At 42.7% G+C, this 20,047-nt stretch overlaps 1 protein-coding gene across 1 annotated transcript in view; it reads left to right on the top strand.

The window, feature by feature from the left end:
• Positions 1–20,047, top strand: part of LOC147668844 (ras-related protein Rab-22A-like) — a 156,336-nt gene that overhangs the window by 100,701 nt on the left and 35,588 nt on the right. The window contains exon 3 of the mRNA XM_086948399.1: positions 1,246–1,327. Within this exon, the coding sequence (XP_086804525.1) occupies positions 1,246–1,327 (82 nt within the window). The remainder of the gene's footprint in view (positions 1–1,245; positions 1,328–20,047) is intronic.

Here is a 20,047-nt window from a genome sequence, read left to right as displayed (position 1 = left end):
TACGAGACACAAAGAACAAGGCCCTAAATCTCACTCAAAGCCAACTCCAACAATGGCAAAGAACTCTTCGCCCTAGTGAAGGAGTTCTCTAATCCCGCAGCTGCCAACAACATCATCCCATCCCATTCATCCCACAGCATATGGAGACTAACTCCCCCAAACAGTTGGACTCGTCGTTCATCACCAAAGAGCAGCTAAGCAACTGGAATCCCCTCTCGAATGAAGAAACCACTACCCTGATGAATGCCATCCACTCGGTAGCCCCCTCAGACTCATGCCCCCACTTCATATACAACCTTGGAAGTACAATCATCTCCCCTGTGCTGACCTCAATCTGCAACGCCTCCATAACCACCAACACCTTCCAGTCTTGTTAAAAAAATGCAAAAGTCAACGCCCTATTAAAGAAACCAACAGCAGACCCCAAGACCCTTAGCAGTTACAGGCTGATCTTGTTCTTACCGTTTACAGCTAAAGTCATGGAGAAAGCCATCAATGCCCAACTCTGAGACCACATAACTCTATCAACTCCCAGACAGCTCTCAATCACAGAGACTCCTCTCTTTATTCTCTGACGTCAGTCGACAAGAGTATCTTTGACTTTTGTCATAGTACCATCTGTAATTGCTGCTCTTGGAAGGATCAGAAATTCGGCATAAAATGCAGCGTTAAACTAAAGCTTTGTTTTACTGATATTAGCAAATCATGTTTGCATGAGAATGTTGTCCACACAATTCTTTTCTTAACACACAATGTATTTTGAAGAACTCCCTAGTCTTGATACTATTAGATTTCGAAGACTTGTTCATTCCTGGCTCGTTGTAAAGTATATTTCGGCAACCTATTTACTTACCAAAATTAGGTTGTATTTGTTTTGTTTAATTCCAGCGACACCCTTGCAAATATAGACAGTGCTGTCATCAATTATTTATCAGCCCCAGTTATTAGCTCACCTTGTGCCTTTTCACACCCCTCAGTTAAATAAACAACTCCAGCTTTATTATGCTTCGCCTGCCGCGCCTCCTTCCAAATATATAATCAGTTATGAAGTTTAACGCGCCACTTCTAGCTTTTCTCTATCTTACTTGACCCACTGCACACAGCACACATGTACTCCAGAAACACGCCTATGTTAGTTAAAAGGAAACGCCAACCTATTAACTTTGTCTATTTTTCAGTGTCTGTGAAAGCAGTTTCTGTAAGTTTTCAATTTTTCTTAATAAACTGTTTTTCTTCTTTTTTCAGGGCATCATTTATGACTAAGACAGTGCAGTACCAGAATGAACTTCATAAATTTCTAATTTGGGATACTGCGGGACAGGAACGGGTAAGTACACTTTATTGTTTAATAGTGTCCAAGAAGACTGGACTTTGGGATATAAATAACCTCACATGTACAGTATAATCAAAATATGGAAAATGAAAAACTGATCGGATTTTGGTGTGTCATCTTGTAGAATCCCAAGACGTTCAGGTTTAAGAGAAGAATTGATATCTAGGTCTCTTAAATGCCTTTTCTCTCACGTAATGCTACTAAATAGTTGAACAGAATTTGAAAAAACTGTAAACGTGCTCCTCTAAAGACCAGTAGCCCTCTCTGCAAATTCGCCTATCTTCTGTAGCCCAATAATTAATCCTATTTAATTTACAAAATATAATAGACAATTACACGAAATGTATGCCTAGGTCTTACATGTCTTCAAATATACACCAGGTACCCAACAGGTTTATGATTTGCAACGAGTAGTCAAAAGATCATAAGAATCAACAGTGATGCTTCTTCATGAATTTTTCTGTTATTTTTCTTCTCAAAAGTAACTCTTATTTGTAATTAATTTTTGAAGTGTAATAAGCCAGACACCTGTCCCGTGTTTTACTGTACTAAACTGCTTTTTCAAAATGAGAAAGGAAATATAAGGAAAGGAAATATAACCACCACTGCTATATCATTCTAATTTTCACAAGTAGTAATTCACACAAAAAACACAAATTGGTTATGACCGATTTATGCGGTATATTTCAGCAAACAGTCTCTGGATTACCTCTGTGAACTATAAATCTTGAGCCGCTTTCATAAATACAACCATATTGATTGATTCTCATTTTTTGTTGAATTTGCTCAAGTCCATTGGGAGGACGTTCCTAATAACTGATCACATTGAATCATGAACTTTACTTGATTTGTCATCAGGTCAGACGATTGCATCTTTGTATGAAACCAGGGAGAAAGATTATCACACAATCTCAACTATGACTGTGTAAATAGGGGAGGCAGCCCCAATAGTGGGATTAATGAAGGCTGAGTAAGCAAGTGGTGATTTATGCAACCAGAATGTAAGGTGTAAGGGAAGATTCAGATTTCAACAGTTTAGAGGGTTGAATGAATTTTAAGTGATGTGGTAGATTAGCATAAGGTTAGCCAGACACAAAGGAATGGTATTTGAACTCCCTGTGTCGGAGAGCATCCTTTGTCCCTCTGGCCAAGAGACCTCTTTAGCCATTTAATTAAACTCATGCATTTTTATTTATGCATTTTCAGAAAACAAAAGTGTGTATATATATTCATTTAGAAGAATGGTGTTCATGGTCGATTCAGACGTCATTCATATTTTGTATCCACCCTCCACTGCATACAGTAGGAGGGCACTGGCTCTGCTCACTATGAGTGACATTATTGCAATAATATACACATGCAAAGTAGTACACTTCTGTGCCAGGACTTGTGAGCCAATATTTCTTTTCTCTTGTTATGTTTACTATGTTTTGGCTTTGCCAATCATTTTTCCACCTTGCCTGCCAATTAAGTTTTATTTAATTATTTTCTGGGCATAAGGCCACGTAGTTACCAACTGCTCTCTTCGTTTCCAAGCACTCTCTTCTTAGTCCCTGATAAAAGGCATGGGCTATCAGTTCACATTGACTGAATTGTTCTAAAGCAAAACCAGCTTAAACGCAAATTAACTTCTTTTTCGTGTGGTGCTACATAGTGTAAGAATGCGAAATCGTTGTTCCTTTAACCACAAACGTGCACATATTGCAAACATATTTTGAAAAATGTCTCTCATGCCCATGTTGCCTGTTTCTCTTGTCTGAATGTCTATTGATTACTTTTTTCTTATAATTATTGCACTTGAAGTCTCGCTCCTCCATTCCCAGGCTTCTCACTCATATCATCTGGGCTGTCTCTCCCTGCCCTCAATGACTCTCTTGTTTTAACTATTTAACTCCGTCTCTGCCCAACTCTTTTTGTCATGCCCTTAGGACTTTAATCTTCACTTCTGCACCACTAAACCACTCACACTTTTAACCCCCATATATTCCTTGTAACCCTCTGTTGCCTGTCTTTGTCTTTCTTCACACAAAGTTTCTGACACTCTCTCGTACTCTGAGGTCTCTGCCATATTTCTGTTGTGCCTGAAGTCTCATTAATCTCCTTTTGTACACCGCTATTGTGCCTCTTTCTCATTGAATGTCATTGGTCTTGCTCTTGCACACTGTGGTGTACTCCTTCATTCCCTCCTTTACCCACCTGTTCACTTCTGCACAGTCCCTGGCCCCTTAGGACTCACTGCTCTTCAGACCTCAGTTGTGAGCTCTTGATCTCCTCTTCTGTCATCAGTTTGCATCCTTCTCTTCTTAACCTGGTTTCTCTCTTCTAGCCCCTCTGCTATTACCGGCCTCTCTTAAGCCTCTGTTGTCTAACCCTTACAATACTGGCTAGTATGCCACAACTCCCTCTTTCTCATTCCCACCCACTGACAACATTTGGTTTGTCAGCGCTAATAAAGGATCCCCCAGACTTCTGCAGTTACAGGCCAGATCTATTGGCTTTGTGAATGCTTGTTTCGCATGTTATGGATCTGCCAAAGTATACAAAGCTACTGGTGTGGTGATACCACTGTCTTTTCTGATGCTATTGGAGAAAACTGATTAGCGACACAATAAATTGTTGTAGAATTCTTTTGCCCATGTTCAAATTAGGCATATGCACTGCCAAAAGTATTGAATAGTTCCATATTTCGCTAAAGCAACAGTATGTTCTGTTGTGCCAAAAGGAGACGAAGTACACAGTGATTCTAAGGTTGCCATCAAACCATTTTTAAACCTAAGAATATTTTCTTTAGTTGTGGTGGTACCATGCATTCCAAAGCTAAGAATCTATGTCCAACCAAAAATGTTACTATTATCCCACTCATCAGCCGAATTCCCCATGAAAGTATCATCAGTGGAATCTGCGGTACACGTTTGGAAGGTGTCAAGAGTGGGGGACCCCTCAGTAAAAGTCTCTCTGGTTAGGTGTAGGCTTGAGGGTGGTTAGCAACCTTTTTCTCCAAGAACGGCTTTTTGAGCTCCTTACATGCGTCGAGGTCTCCATCTGTGTGTTTTCTCTTCTTGGAGGCCTTAGTTGACTTTGAGTGTAATTCTTTTTGAGAGGGGGATGGTAAGCCCTCCGGAAGAGTTGCCTAGCAAAGCGGGGTTGCCAGGACTGCTTCAGTCGCATCACTTTGCACTCAAGCAGCGTCATCACAGAAGAGACCAATTTATAAATGGAGGCGTCCACTGCCTCCTAGATTTCCTCAGTCCCAGGCAGGAAAGACATAGTCGTTTTCCGCTTCAGACTGGAGCATCTGGCAGATTGGACTGCATTGTTAGGGCAATTATGCTGAGGTTACCAGAAAGTTCCTACATTATCAGTAACCCATAGTGAGCATTCACCTTATACTGTACACCCATTCTCATAGCAGGGTAGGCACCAGGATTAGTGTCTTCTCACTATGTTGTTTGTTACCTGTCCCCTTGCATGGTGTACATTCAATCTGATCCAGAGTCCGGGATATAAATGCGGACCCTCATGACGGGCGTCACACTCGGGCCAGCGGGCAAAGATAACAGACTCTGAGGTTTGCGCTCTGCAACCAAAGCTGGTTTGAATGCGAATTGGCCAGTCACTGAGATACGCACTGCTCCGTTCCCAGGTGGGATTAGGAACGTCCTCTAGTGGTCGGAGAACCACGTCAAGCGCTCAATGCCTGCCTCAAACTTTCAAGTTTACAGCAAGAGTGACTTACAAAACGTACATTTATATATTAACAAAAAGCTGCTATGGTAGCAAATCACTTTATGAATTGGTTTGCTTGGTATGAAATGTTGTAATATGTTCACTCACCATTGTGAATATCTTGTACATTGTTTCAGTTCCGTTTATGAAAATGGTGTTTGTGTACGTGAGTGGAATATTTTCTTTATCTCAATTAAATATTAAATGAAAGACCAACAGTTTTTCTTGGTCTCTCACCATTGTCTAAAACGATAATAGTTAGTCTGTCTTGTAGCGAATGAATATACAGCATTTCTGAAATTCTAATACAATTTATGCAGTGTTGGACTTGAATAGACATGCCTACAGACTGGCTTTGGTTTACTAATGACTTTATTAGCTTCTGCCTAGGCTCTGTTTTCATCACTGTACTGTCAATTGATCCATCTCTTTAGCCAACCTGTTCTCTCATTAATGCAAGGAGGTAGAGAGTCCTACCTCCACCTGTATGCCATAGAAGCAGAATAGCCAGGTTTGAAAAGCACTAGCAAGTGAACCTATTGTAGCCAATGCTGGAGAATCTTCCATAGCTGACTCAACAGGGCTTTACCAGATCTCCAGTATGTCGGTGCCCTCCATAGGTTTCTACTGACTCTGCAGGAGGTAAGGAGATCTTTCCTGGAAACTAAGAAACTCCTGCGGGCATTCTCAGTCAAGTACTCCATGTTCCCAGCCGGTTTGTAAATAGATCATCGTGAAAGGTTGCACTTTTTTTGTGCAACCTGATGCAGCGCTGGAGTTCATTAGTTTACATCTTCAGCCCGGCCCCAGAGGTGCACCCAAGTCAGCGATGTGTGATTCTTTCATAGTTATAGGCAGCTACACTTGCAGACAAAACTAAATATGGCAGCAATTGGTAATCTTACTAAGGTATTGTGAATATTTTGCAGTTGTATTACATTTCAATCACATTTAGAACCAATTTGTTGGCCATCTTGGATGGTAAAACAATGAAACACGATGGACAACAGAATTCCTTAAGGGTCTCCTGCTTCAGAGGAAATGGCTTTGTGGGATGTGGCATACTGCAGATTATTTGAGAAGCAAACAAGAGAACAGGTAGGACTTCCTGGAGAGCCGTACTAACCTCTTAAACATAAAAATAAAAAGAGTAAAAGCAAGGAAATGAAAGTGTCAAATGTCCTGTGCAAGCCCATTGTCGTTTTCCCTATGTTAGCATGAGCACATGCTCTCTGCTTTACCCATGTTACTATAGAAACACATTTTGCTTTGTGCCACTCTGTACTTTCTCAAGGAACCTGCTGTTTCACCTTCTGTACTTTCCTGGGATTTAGTCTGAAAACCATAACCAAGGTCAAACAACCATGCCCCATTGTAATTTTGTTCTGGTCAGGCCCTAGCATCTAGACTAAACAAGCTAATGCACCTGTTTGGGAACACATACATTTGTCATATAGGTATGCATAGATGGGCAACAACACACTTGGAGAGGGATCTTTCCAGGGAAGATATTTTGACAGCATCTGAGATTTAGAACTTTTGTTCTGGTCAGGCCCTAGCATCTAGACTAAACAAGCTAATGCACCCGTTTGGGAACACATACATTTGTCATATAGGTATGCATAGATGGGCAACAACACACTTGGAGAGGGATCTTTCCAGGGAAGATATTTTGACAGCATCTGAGATTTAGAACTTTTATTGGTGCATTCTAAGTTGCGGGTTTTGCAGACAACACCCAGAGATCTTCTGTTATATAATCACTTTGTTTGGGGGGGGGGCGGGGGGAGAAGGGGGGGGGGCGGTTAGGATACCACATCCTATATAATGACAGCTCCTTTCATAATTTATGGATTACTTCCTAAGCTGACCGTATTTGTGTTGGCCATTTTTTTACTTCTTGTGGCACGTTTACTGCATACTAGAGTACAACAGTTGAAAATAAAAAAAATTAAACATTCCTTGTGTCTCTGTCAGATCTTATTGTGGACTAGTACGAGTGGGAGAGCGAAAGAGTGTGTCCTGTAACCGCGATTTCTGAGAGAATTGGGCGTGTTGTGTCCTAGGGTGTCTAACCACTTGTGTCTCTGTGAGTGAGTAGGAGCGCAAGTGAGACACTATAGCTAGTCAGTCCCTGGCTCATGGTTACTAAGGGTAGGATGACTCAGTCCCTGTCCACTAAGGTTCTGTGGTCCCAAGCACAGTTCTGTGCCTACGCAGAATCTCTGCAACATGGCGCCTCCATCGTTTGGTCTGGTTCTAATTCATGGGACCCCTGAGTAGGGCTTGTGCTTGTCCACAATCCCCCGCACCGTTTTCCGTAGACGTCCAGGGTGGGAAGGCTTTGCCTCCTCAGTTCGTAGGACTAACTATTGCTGTAGGTTTTTCAAGCTTGAATTTTCAATGGTTTTTTGACCCATTTTAGTGCTACTGTTTAAATACCTTTGTTCTGATTAATGGCTCCACTGGTTGCTATTCCGGGGCATTGCAGCATTGTTGGTACTCAGCATTTGTTGCTGCATGGCGTCCCCAATGAAGGGTCTCTGGTAGGTTTTGTGGTCCAGGCCGATCCTGCGTACTGTTTTTTAAAGTGTTTTACTCCTGGTTTGCGTTCTCCTCTGTGAATGCAAAGATAATGCTTTTCATCATTACACTGCTGCTGCAGTTCCGGCAGCTTATTCCCCTTGAGCAGTTGTTGAAGTTACTCTTACGGCCTGGGAGCAGCAGATGTGGTTTAGTGGCGCCCTACCCCATCCTATTGAAACCGTTTTATTGGGCCCCTTTAGTATTAAAGGACCACTTGGCCAGTTTTGTCTGGTTTTTCTCCATATCCTAATTATCTCAACTCCAATTTGGCGGAAGTACTTTTGTTTTATGGTCAGGTTATTCTCCTATATAGATGCCTGATCCAATTTGTTGCCCATGCTTTTCTGGCGGCTCCACATGGGGATGTGCCTCCTGTGCAGGCTGCACACGGTGGGGGTCATGTCATTAGCCCTGTTATTAATTCGGTCATGGGCAAACAACCTCCTGAATCGTGAGGGCTTTCCCTGGTGGATAAGGGTTCTGTCGAGAAACAGTACGACAGAGGAGGGCGGCAGGATCGCAGGCGGGGCCAGTCCACGCAACTCAAGTGGGACCCACAGCACTCTTTTGACGTGAAAGTCAAGAGGGAGGAACCTCCTCCATATAGAGCCTTTTTTCAAAAGAAGAAAGTTGCAACATTAACAGCGAAATATGCCCCAGATGCTGATGGTGAGAACCTTCCTCTTGGCCTGGAGGTGGGCAGTTGATCTCGACAGCGTGGCGGAAGTTACCATGGAGCGCCAGACACTCTGCCAGTTCTTGGAGGCGAAAGCAACTGACACCTTTGTAACTGTTGAAACCAAGGACACCCATGTAGATCCACCTGATAGACATTCAGATTGAAGGTGACATTAAACACACCATTGATACTATTTTTGTAGACAACTTGACTTTCTTCTTATGATTCTTTACTGGCGGAGGTCGACTGGCCTCACTCGTTTGGTTTTGTCTGTCTTCGAGGCGAGGATGTGATTATACCTTCCTTATTGCGATTCGTCCCTGATGAGACTAAGCATGCTTGTGCTTCTGAATGGGCTCTTGCTGTGGCCCCTACCTTATACCGCAACCAGGCTGGTTGGTATAGGGATTCTCCTCTACATTTTGTTCCCATACGTTCTACTCCTCAGCCGCAGCCTCAATATCCAATCAGACGTGGTGCTAAAGCGTCCACAAAAGAGATTCTTAATTCAAATATCAGAGTGTAATTGAACCTAGTGTCTCCCATGAATAATCCTCTGTTTCCGGTTTTGAAACCTGATGGTTCTTAACTAATAGTTTTGGATTATAGGCATTTGAATAGCCATACACTTACTTTTGCAGTGCAAAACACGCATACTACAACTTTGATAAATAATAGTTTGTAAAAAATTCAAAACAATAGATATTTCCAGTGGATTTTCAGTCATAACCTAGCTCCTGAGAGCCGGGACATGTCCACGTTCAGTGTCCTAAGCCTGGGCTATAAGAATAGCCCCGAGATCTTTGCAGCACATATTGTCTCTTTTGCATGATATTGATCCTGGCGCTTCCTCTCATGTCGATGACATATACCCAACACATGATTAATTAACCCCTTCGCTGCGTGGGTAAGTCCCCCACGGGGAGGGGGGGGACCGCGGTGCTCGTGATGAGCCCAGCTCGTCATGAGTCACAGTAGAGCTGTGCTCATGCCGAGCTGGGCTCGTCACTACTCCGCCCACTGATTAATTTGCCTGCACAGGCAGGGAATCAATCGCGCGTGGGCGGACCGCAGCAGTTATGACGAGCCCAGCTCGTCATGAGCACAGCTCTACTGTGACTCATGACGAGCTGGGCTCGTTATGAGCATGGAAGAGGTTAAATCTACATCTAGTGAGAGTGGATCGAACCATCATGCAATTTGCTGCTCTTGGACACAAGTTCAATTTTGCGAAGTCGCATATTGAGTTTCTAGCAGTTCATTTTCTTGGTTATGCATTGACAAATGAGGGTAGGGGTTTCGCACCCCATTTTCTTTTTTTTTTTTTCTTTTTAAGAAGTGTGCACAATTGTAACCTCCTTCTACCATTAAAATCTTTCAGTCTCTGCTCGGTTTTCAAAATTTCAGCAGGAATTATATTCCTGACTGTGCTCAGCGTGTCAAACCTCTTTATACTTTTCTACACCCATCCTTTTCTGCTTCCTCATGGCTTCCGGATCACACTGCGGTGTTGCCCGCTTTACAGTCTGATTTTCTTGCTACGCAATACTTGCAAACTAGGCTGTATACTACCAATTTGGTTATCCAGATTTTGTCTGGTGCGATCGGCTTCACTTATGTGACATTAAATGAGGGTGACATTGTCCGATTGCTTATAGATTGCACCTGTATACTCCTTGCGAATATGTGTTTCTCTTCTACTGAATAATGTTTGACTGTTCTGCAGATGACTGTTCTTAAAGAACGCCCTCTTGCTCAAGGTAAATGCATTATTGTTTCGTCTGTGCCTTCCTTAGAGGCGGTCACAAAAGCTAGTGTTCCTAATTCTAAAGCTCCACTACCTCGTTGGATTCAGTGGGCTACATCTTTAACGTCCGTTGACATCCGCTTTGTTTTTGACCCTTCTTTGCAAACGCAAGAGTTTCTTCAGTATGAAGAAAGGAAATGAAATACCAGTATTTGTAAAGCGCACAGCTACCTCCGAAGTGGTGTCTCGGCGCTGGGGGCCCTCTGGAAGATTAAGCAAGCTATTGCCCAGAGTCACATGGTGCTGGGCTAACCTGGTGCTGGGGATTGAACCGTCGTTAACCCTGTGGTCCGGAGCCACACCTCTTCCACAACATGTTCACCCTCTTCCTTCTTCTATTCTTCATCTTGATCAGTACCAATGTATCTTTTACACTGATGGTTCGGCTCAACCGGCCATTGGTTCCAAGCATATTTATTCTGCTGCTTGCGCTATTGTCGTAGGTACTATGAAGGATTGAGTTTTTCTCTTATCTTGGTTCATACCCAGTCACTTGTGGACAGCACAGCCCAGCTGTCCGAGTTGAGGGCCCTGCTTTGAGCTGTCTATCATTCTGTACCTAAATTACCCACCCTTGTTGTGTGGTTCTTTTTATTGTGTACGGTCCTTCAATGTCCATTCGTTTTTTTTTTTTTTAAACAAAATGATTTTCAGGATTTGAAAGATAGCACGATAAAGCATAAAAAGCTTTGGGTTCAAGTGGCTGCTTTGAAAGGACACCTACCATTACACATGTTGTACATACATTGGGCCATCAGCGTGCAGGAGCACACAACGTTGGGAATTCGATGACTGATGAAGCAGCCAAATCTGCAATAGCCACAGTTAAAGTAGCCATAGTTACACGTTCTATGACCAAAATTGATGATGACATTTTAGCGGCCATTGCCCCAACTGGTGATGCTACTTTCTTTCCTCAGGGGTTTCTTTTTTGTTCTACTGATCAGTTAACTACTGACAAAGTTCCTTTTGTGTCCATTCCTTGGGTTGGTGACGTCTGATTCCCAACTTTGACAGTAGACCATCTTGGATAGTGGCCACTCATGAAGGGATTGCTTCTGCATATGCAGAACTGACTGCCACCATTTCTGTTTTACAGCAACGCTATTGGTTGCATGGTTTATACCAACAGGCTCGCTGATATGTTCTTTGTTGCAATGTTTGAGAGCAAATTAAATAGTTCTACTGTGTTGTGACCACTTCAGACACAATCAGCCGTTTGGCTGCATTTATATTGATCATTGCGGTCCTCTTGTATCCAATTATGCTTTCAAATATATTTTGGTTGCAGTGGATTTTTGCACTAGGTTCCTCTGGGTGTGACCACAGTGCTCGGCTGACGCTCGCACTGTTATAAAAGATTTGAATGTCTTTGTTAGAACTTATGCCTGAGGCGCATTCCATTCAGACCAGGGTTTGGTTTTCGCCTCTAAGGCATACTGTGATTTGATGACGTCAATAGGCGTGCATGTGCATTTCTTGCCTTCGTATAGGGCAGAGGGCAATTTTGTTTGACCTATTAATTATACTCTTTTTTTCACACCTACACTTTTACCCTGAGATAATCGTCTAGTATCACAGACGCCCCCCTATTGTTTGGTTAATATAGGGACATTCCAGGATCACCTCTTTTTAACTGTCTAGCCAGACCCTTGAATAAATTAATTGACAGGTACTGTCTGGGCATTTTAAATTTGCACTCACTTCATATATATCTCTAACACCAGGCCCTCTGACCCACATGCACAACTGCGGCATCTCCATCAAAAGAACTCCGCTAAAGAGCCCCCTTGAGGGGCCCGTGAGGGACTGCAGCGCCACCCACACGAGGAACAACGCCCAATGATGACTCAGGGCGCTCGTACGGTCTTCTGAGGGCACTAAGTCACCAAGGAGAATCAATCCACCCTACATTCCCCGCCCTTCCTTATGGTTTCCTTACAGAGCAAACAACTAAATTACCCAGCACACTCTTTCCTTTCATTTATACGATAGAGAGCACTAGACTATGGTACACTCTCATAGAGGAACTGATGCCCCCTTTGTGTGTTGAATTATTACTTTTGGGAGCAAGGGCACTGGGCCTCAAGTATTTCTTCTATTTTTTCCTATTTAAGCTTCCTGTCCCGCTCTTTTTGTGTTTACATCACTGCACCTGTAACATGAGCGAATGCTACAGCTTTTTGGAGTGGTACCCTTAGACGCTCTGGATGGTGAGTTTTCTCGAACTATTGATGGTTCCCCTCGTGCCCATAATCAGGACTGTTCCTTGGTTATGAGGCTTGTGTACAACCCTGCAATATGGCCAGAGGCCGAAGGTGATCCTTGTGCAACTGGGCAGCGTCTTCAGTTTCATCGAGAGCAGCACAGGTTGTCCTTTGATGGTCTTGTCGACAACTGGATTAGATGAGCATGTTTGTTCCTTTGACCTGCTCAACTGGATGGCTGGCAGTTCTAATTTGGCTGGTTCAGATTTCTTTTTGGAATAATTGTCTTTTCACTTGGCATCCTACATCTTTGGCCCCGGCGACACGTTGAAATTGGATACATTTTTTCACAAAAAATCTTTTCTCCCATTTTGGCCATAGTCCCTATACGAGACATGGACTACTCAATTTTTTTGTATGATTTGGTTCTTCTTATCACTTGATTTCTGTCTTCATTTTGGTGCTACCATCCTGACCAAGGGGAGGGTTTCATATGTCTCATGCAGGGCCAATGTAGTTTTCCGTATGTTTGCATGAGCATGTTGCTGACCGCCCTCGGCTCTGCGCACAGTAATATACAAACTTATTTTGCTTTGTGCCACACTGTACTTTCACACAGAACCTGCTATTGTTTTCACAGTCTCTTCTTTCCTGGGATTTAGTCTGAACACAGTAGACCAGGTCAAACAACAATGCCCCTTGTTGTTTTGTTCTTTTCAGGCCCTTTCACCTAGTCAAAACACCCAAATGCAGCTTTTGTTTGGGAACACATACTTTTGTCATATAGGTATGCACAGATAAGCAACAACATGCTTGGATAGGGATCTTTCCAGGGAAGAGCTTGTGACAGCACTTGAGATGTACAACTTTCATCTGTGCATGCTAAGGTACGGGGTCTGCAGCCAATACCCAAAGATCTTCTGATCTATAATAATTTTGCTTCCGTAGAAGGGGAGGGGGTTATGATACCCAGTCTTACATAATGACAACTCCATTTATGATGTATGGACTACTTACTATGCTGACCGTATTTGTGTTAGGCATTTCTTAATTATTGTGGCACGTATACTGCATACTAGAGCATGATAGTTAATAAACATTTTAAATTTTCCTCATGTCTATCCGATCTTATTGTGGACTAGTAAGAGTGTGAGAGTGAAAGGTTATGTCCTGTAACTGCGATTCCTGAAAAAATCAGGAGTGTTGTCTTCTGGGCTGTCTAATCACGCGTTCCTCTGTGAGTAAGTAGGAGGGCAATTGAGACACTGTAGCTAGTCGGTCCCGGGCTCATGGCTACTAAGGTGGTCCCTGCTTACTAAGTTTCTATGGTCCCAAGTATAGTTCTGTGCCTACACAGAATCCCTGCAACAAAAGGGGAGCTAGAAGAGTAGAAAATTAAAAATTGAAGGACTGGCCAATCAGCCCTGACACTGAAGCACTCTGCACGAATTTTCAGAAGAATGTAAACATGTGAACAGAAACTGCAGTTATTCACAGATCAAGAGAGGCAATGACTGATGTGGACTGAACCACTACCACATACTGTCTTGTTTTAAAGCATATGTAAATGACACTCGGGCCGATCAATGTCAGAAAAGAGCGAATTCAAAGGCACTTTGTGTATCCATCTAGATATATATTGATATATGGATGTATTTATTTAATGATAGTTTTTTTATTACAAGATCATGGCAGACTGCAAAGAAGTGATTCTAGAATATTTTCCCCCTAGGGTGTGTCAAAGGTAGTAAACAACACCAAAATCATTCCCTACGTGTGTAATCTGACATTTCATAGAACAAGCTATCTGGAGCATTTAATACTGAGCTACTACAGTCCATCCTTAAAAGCCTATAGCCTTTAATACATGCTTTTCACAATAAGTAAGCTCAACTTGATTTGTCATAACTTTTCATCATACACTGATCATACCGGCCATAATCTGACATTAGTTTTCAGATTGAACCAATAAGGCCTTAAGCCCTCAACAATGGCTTTACACTACGTAGAACTAGTGAAGTACGCATCAGATAGCAGCCATTAGGCTTACATTTAAAATTACAAATATGTACAAAATTACAGTGGGCAAAACACTATATAATCCCGCTCAGTAGGGCCTAACTAGAATCCTCATAGTCCATTTCTGCTCCAAGATTTGGTCGGAGTTTGGTACAAACATCACAGTGAAACGCACTCAGAGTGTACAGAGTGGGAAGCCAGCGCCAAAACCTTTGCCTGTAATGGTTATCTGTGAGATTGCATTTCAAAAAACACCTTTTTCTGTCCTTTAACACAATGTGATACCAACTGTTAAAGACTTACTGCTTGTATCGTAGCCTTTTTCAGAGGACCACATTGCAAGCAGAAGCTACTGGGCCCAACCGTGGAGTTGACTCCATATATCACAGTGCCTGATCTGTTATGGGTTCTGAATAACTGGGACAAATAATACCCATTCAGCCATTGACTGAAAGGTAGTGCTGGTCCGCCAGTCCAAGTATTCTCAGGTGGGAGGTAGATGAAAGGTTTACACAGGCACAAAACTCAAAATACACTCCGCAACCCCAGTAAATGAAAGACCTGCACTCCAGCGTGGTCTGGAAAAATCCTGAGTCCCATTTCCCTGTGTAAAGGGCTTTGTTTAGGCCCTGTTAATGTGAGGCAACATTCGGGCTAGGCACCTCTAGTGAACATTAGGCTTTGAAGTTCCGCAGTAGCTTTTGAAAAGACAATTTCTTAGTGCTATATGATTCAGTCAGCGCAAGGTCCCCCAGCTACTCTGTGATCAGTCTTAACCACTTTCCCTGGTGTTGCAGTATGTAAGGCCTGTCAACAGCCCAGCGGCGATCAGAAGTCTGGCACTCCTCCAGTTGTGCAGTAAGTCATCTGATTCAAGTAGCAGGTCTTGAGTTGCTTCAGGATTCTAGTGGTGAGACCTTGCTCTACACTCTTAGTCACAATAGGGAGAAGTTGTGCTGAGGTTCTTCCTGCTGATGTACAGCTGTAGTTTGACAATTTTGGGAGGCTCGAGGTCACTTTTTTTCGCAATCTGTTCCCAGACACTGATGTGTTTTAGTGTGTCAGTCTTTAATGTTCATACAGAGTGTTGTTTCACATCTTGAAGTGCCTATTCCTCTGTCATGTCCTTTTGTCCAGTAAAAGGTCTGTCGCAGCAGCAAGTCCAAGCTTGATAGCCAGACCACACTGGCCATGGAAGTGATTATAGAATCACACCAGGATGTCTGCCTCTCTGATATTTACCTATTAAAAGGTGACTTTGGTCCCCAGCCCTGCTTCTTATGATTACCTGGCTCTGCAGTGTCTCCCACATCAAACCCAACATCTCTCTGATTCTGGAAAGGCAACTTGTCAGAGGGGCTGGGCACACTAACAAAGGGCCCTTTTGAAGCGCACAAGAGAGCCTGGCTGTCCCTTCCTCTGGTGTGTGCGTTTGTGTCTGTTCCACCCAGCTTTCAGGAATGCAAACATTACACAACTCTGGCTCCCCCATATCCACGTGTCTTTCCAGGCCCTGGGCTTCCAATATGGATCCCACAGGCCTCCATGTACTGTACCCCACACAAGCACACGTACACTATAGAATCCGCGCACAACCTCATACTTGCTGCCAAGCGCTACATTCTAACCTGATATAGGCCAAGGGTGAGTTAAGTGTACAGCAGCAGAACCTTACATGAGTAGGCCGATAGGCCTCTTTGAATGATCTAGTTAAGGACTGGTCACTCTACTGACCACTGTTACAAAAACGGTATGCTGCCACCACCACACTCTTCCTACTTAACACTAGATATGGTCAGCAGTCCTTTACCTCTACAAAGGAAATGCCTTGTGCACCACTCTCGGTCTAAAAGACTGCAGTCTGTGAGACGGTCCTTGGTAATAGCACGCATGCATGATCCGTACTCACCCATGACCAAAAATCAATACCCTGGATCGAGATGTTTCTACAGATGGGGCACTAAGGGCAGGCGTGCCCATCCGTCACCATGCACAGGACGTTTCCGTCCCAGCTGGCTTTTACAAATGCTTTTCACACATAAGCTAGGCCAACTGCCTTTGTCATAATATTTCCTAAGAAGCTGACCAGAACTATAGTATCAGACATAACCTTTCCAGTGAACCAAACTGGCATATAGCTGGCCACCGTAAACACCTCAGACATACAGTTTTGAGCATAAGCTTTAACATTAGGCAGCCTTAAGGCATATGTTTACAAAATTACAGTTGGCTATGATAAATACTACCTCTCCTAAATCGGCCTAACAAGGATTCTCACACAGCAAACCTATAGTCACAGTTTGTCACACTGGGTGACCAAAACCATTGCATACTACTGTAATCTGTGAGACTCTGTGTAACAAAATACATCTGTAGGCTTTAATATACACACTTAAATGCCTATCGCTTGTAACATATGCTTTTCGCGGTAAATATGCCAGGCCTTGTGCCTTTATCATAAAATGTCATTATAAACCGATCGTGGCCTATAACCATGAATATTAACTTATCCTCATAACCAACTCCTTTCTGCTGTAGCGAGCTTAAACTTTGCCACAAGCCAGAAAGGGGAATACAGGCAACCTTTTTGGTGGAAGCATACCATTTCATCTCAAACAAATCCTGTGCTTGTGAAACCAGTGTGTGGGTAGGACTCTGAAAGCTCTTTTTTGTTAATCACATAAGGTGAAGCGACAGTTGCACCGTCAAGCCAGAGCTAAAACTCCATGTCTAGTATTGTAGTCCTGTGCTGCAATCTTAAGTCTAAAGCTAATGACTGCCCTCCTCCCATCTATTCTGCTGCCAGACATAAACAAACACTGTGAAAATATATAGTTGTGTATGACCTTTTAATAGAAATGCAGACAATCATTTTCAATTAAATTGACCATTACATTTGCACAGAAATACAGTTTTACTGATAAAACTATAGTTGGAGGAGTCTAACAGGATATATTGATATATAATTTGCACAGTCATAAGAAAGTAAAGGGACTGGTATCCCAGGACTCCTTTGATTTGGCGATTGGAAGTTGGACTGAGTTTGCAACCATCTTTTTATTTTGTATTTAATCGTAAGGAAGCAAGGGGGAACAAATGGAAAATGAGCTGTCCCGTCATTTGTGGGAACTTGGAATATTTTAGTTCTGTTCATGTCTTGTGTAATTTAAGTTTTTTTGTTTTTACCTCTGTACCAGAGATTTCTAAAACATAATGGAATGTACATATATACATAGATAGGCTCATGCAATGTATGGTAAAGAAATACATGGTTGATTGTCATGACCCTGGTAACATTTATTTCATTATGGCATGAATGTTTCTAATATGAATTCATCCCTACAGCATACCACTTTTCCATTGTGAGATTTAGGTATCCGAGGCCGTTGATGGCATCACAAGAAAACTGATCTCCTTACTGGCTCTATAGCGGAGGAAATGAGCGTTGCCTTGCACTCAGATGACCCCATGAGAAATTAATGGCTTGAGATAATTAATTGATTTTTGAAAACGAAGGCCAGACATTAATTCGATGAGACATTTCTTTACTAGCAGTGTTGTCCGCCAGTATCTCCAGAAGCTGTTGTACGGCCTGCATTTCAACGATTTAGAGGTGCAGGGAAGGCTGTTGATGATTTTTCTGCTCAGGGTGAGGCTTTCTCCTTTCAACAGGTTCAAGCTACAATTTCCCAAAAAACAGTAAAATGACTTCAAAAACATGTAGGCCCACGTTTCTCCAAATAGTCCCTGCATCTATATGTACATTTGGTATATGTACATTCACATACCTGAACTGCATACGCAGTGTGACATGCACCATGAATATTACTGGGCATTGAGTTGAGGCGCAAACTGGAATCTGCAAAGTTTTCCTATTCCATAGCGCTGTCAAGGGCTGGCCATTTTATTACTTTAATTGTAATTTCCTTTAGTTACTTACGTTGCCCAGTTTCTTACAGGTGCTGAAACTAAGACGCAGCTCTACAAAACATTATCATTAATATTGGTCCCTCCCCTTGACATGCACATATTAATAGCACAGATCTGCTACAGACTTATTTCCTTCTGCCTTGTAAATTGTAGTCACCACCACTGAATCAAAGGAGAGAGGGAGGACTAGGTAAGCTAGTCTGAATCCCCGCTTTTATATATCAAAAATCAAGAAAGACTAGCTAGATTTTTTACAGGTAAGACTCAATGGAGTACGTATGTCAAGGAAAACCAGTAGGTTTTTAGAAAGCCCTCACCCACCAACCTAGTTGGTGGCATGCTTCATCATCGGGCCCACCACAGTGGCACCTAACGTGCCCCGGGTGTGCTTCAACGCCAGATTACTGCGGAGCTGGTATAATTACTGAGTGTGCAGTGTGGTGAGTGTGAAGGTGAAGATTAAAAAGCCATACAAAAATCCCAGCACCCGAGGGTAAAAACTATTTTAATAAACTGGGTATCTGTTGGCACATTAAAAGGCAGACGGACACGGTGGAGTATGGATTATGACCTCCAGTGTCCTGTGTGGTCTACATGTTTCAGCCTGGCCTTTCTTAATTTAAAACAGGCTTTCCTCAGGACCAAGTGAGTATGTGTGGGGTTATAAAAATAATTTACAGTGAGTGTTTTTGTTTTTATGTGTGGCACGCACTAAGGTGCTATATGGGTGAGAAGGGGATTCCCTCTCGCTTTGACAGTATTTTGCTGTTCAAAGCCTCCTTGGGTCGCCTGGCAGAGAAAAAGACCGAAACTGTCGATCTGGTTCCTCCTTGGACCTGTCGTCCTTCTGCGGCGCCCGGATGCACACTCAGTAATTATACCAGCTCCGCAGTAATCTGGCGTCGAAGCACACCCGGGGCACGTTAGGTGCCACTGTGGTGGGCCCGATGATGAAGCATGCCACCAACTAGGTTGGTGGGTGAGGGCTTTCTAAAAACCTACTGGTTTTCCTTGACATACGTACTCCATTGAGTCTTACCTGTAAAAAACCTAGCTAGTCTTTCTTGATTTTTGTAAATTGTAGTGACATGCTAGTGTCTCACTGCCATGAACCATAGAAATTGGGCTACTATTATACCCTCCTGCACCATAAAGATGGGAATAAAGAAACAAACTCAAAACAGTATTTTGTATTGTTGTTGTTAGTTGATTGAACATCAAACATGTTGCTCTCGGAATTGCTAGAACATATGGACAGCTTCGGGCTTCTGTTTTCTGCAGTTTTTTGTTCGTTTTTTTTTTAAATTTGTGGTCTTGCAACAGACTACAGTCAAAAGTTCAATACTCTTGCATTGTTCCCACGAATCATCCCAGAATACCAACTTTATTTTTAGCCTCCACTTTCAAATGTCTTCATGTTTATGGAACATTTTATACTTTTCAATTTTACATTTTACTTCTCTATTTATGGACACTTTAGCAGTCTGTTAATATTATTTAATTTTCTAAGCAGCCGTGGACCCCCTTAGTAGGTATCACGGACCCACAGGTTAGGAACCACTAGACTACACTGCATATGGTACTACATAGTTGCCTTTGAGACGGCCCGTAGCTGGTGCAGACCCGCAGAGATTGATTCCTTTCTTGTCTATCAGTTCCTTGCTCTCTTTATGATGACTTTTCTTCAAAATGTGTGTATGTCCCGCTCCTAGTGCATAGCTCATTTAGCCTTGCTTTTCATTTGATAGTGTATGCTTTCC

The sequence above is a fragment of the Lissotriton vulgaris genome, unplaced genomic scaffold (genome assembly GCF_964263255.1).
Source record: "Lissotriton vulgaris unplaced genomic scaffold, aLisVul1.2 SCAFFOLD_271, whole genome shotgun sequence".
Lineage (NCBI taxonomy): Eukaryota > Metazoa > Chordata > Amphibia > Caudata > Salamandridae > Lissotriton > Lissotriton vulgaris.
This window is presented reverse-complemented; position numbering and strand designations above follow the sequence as displayed.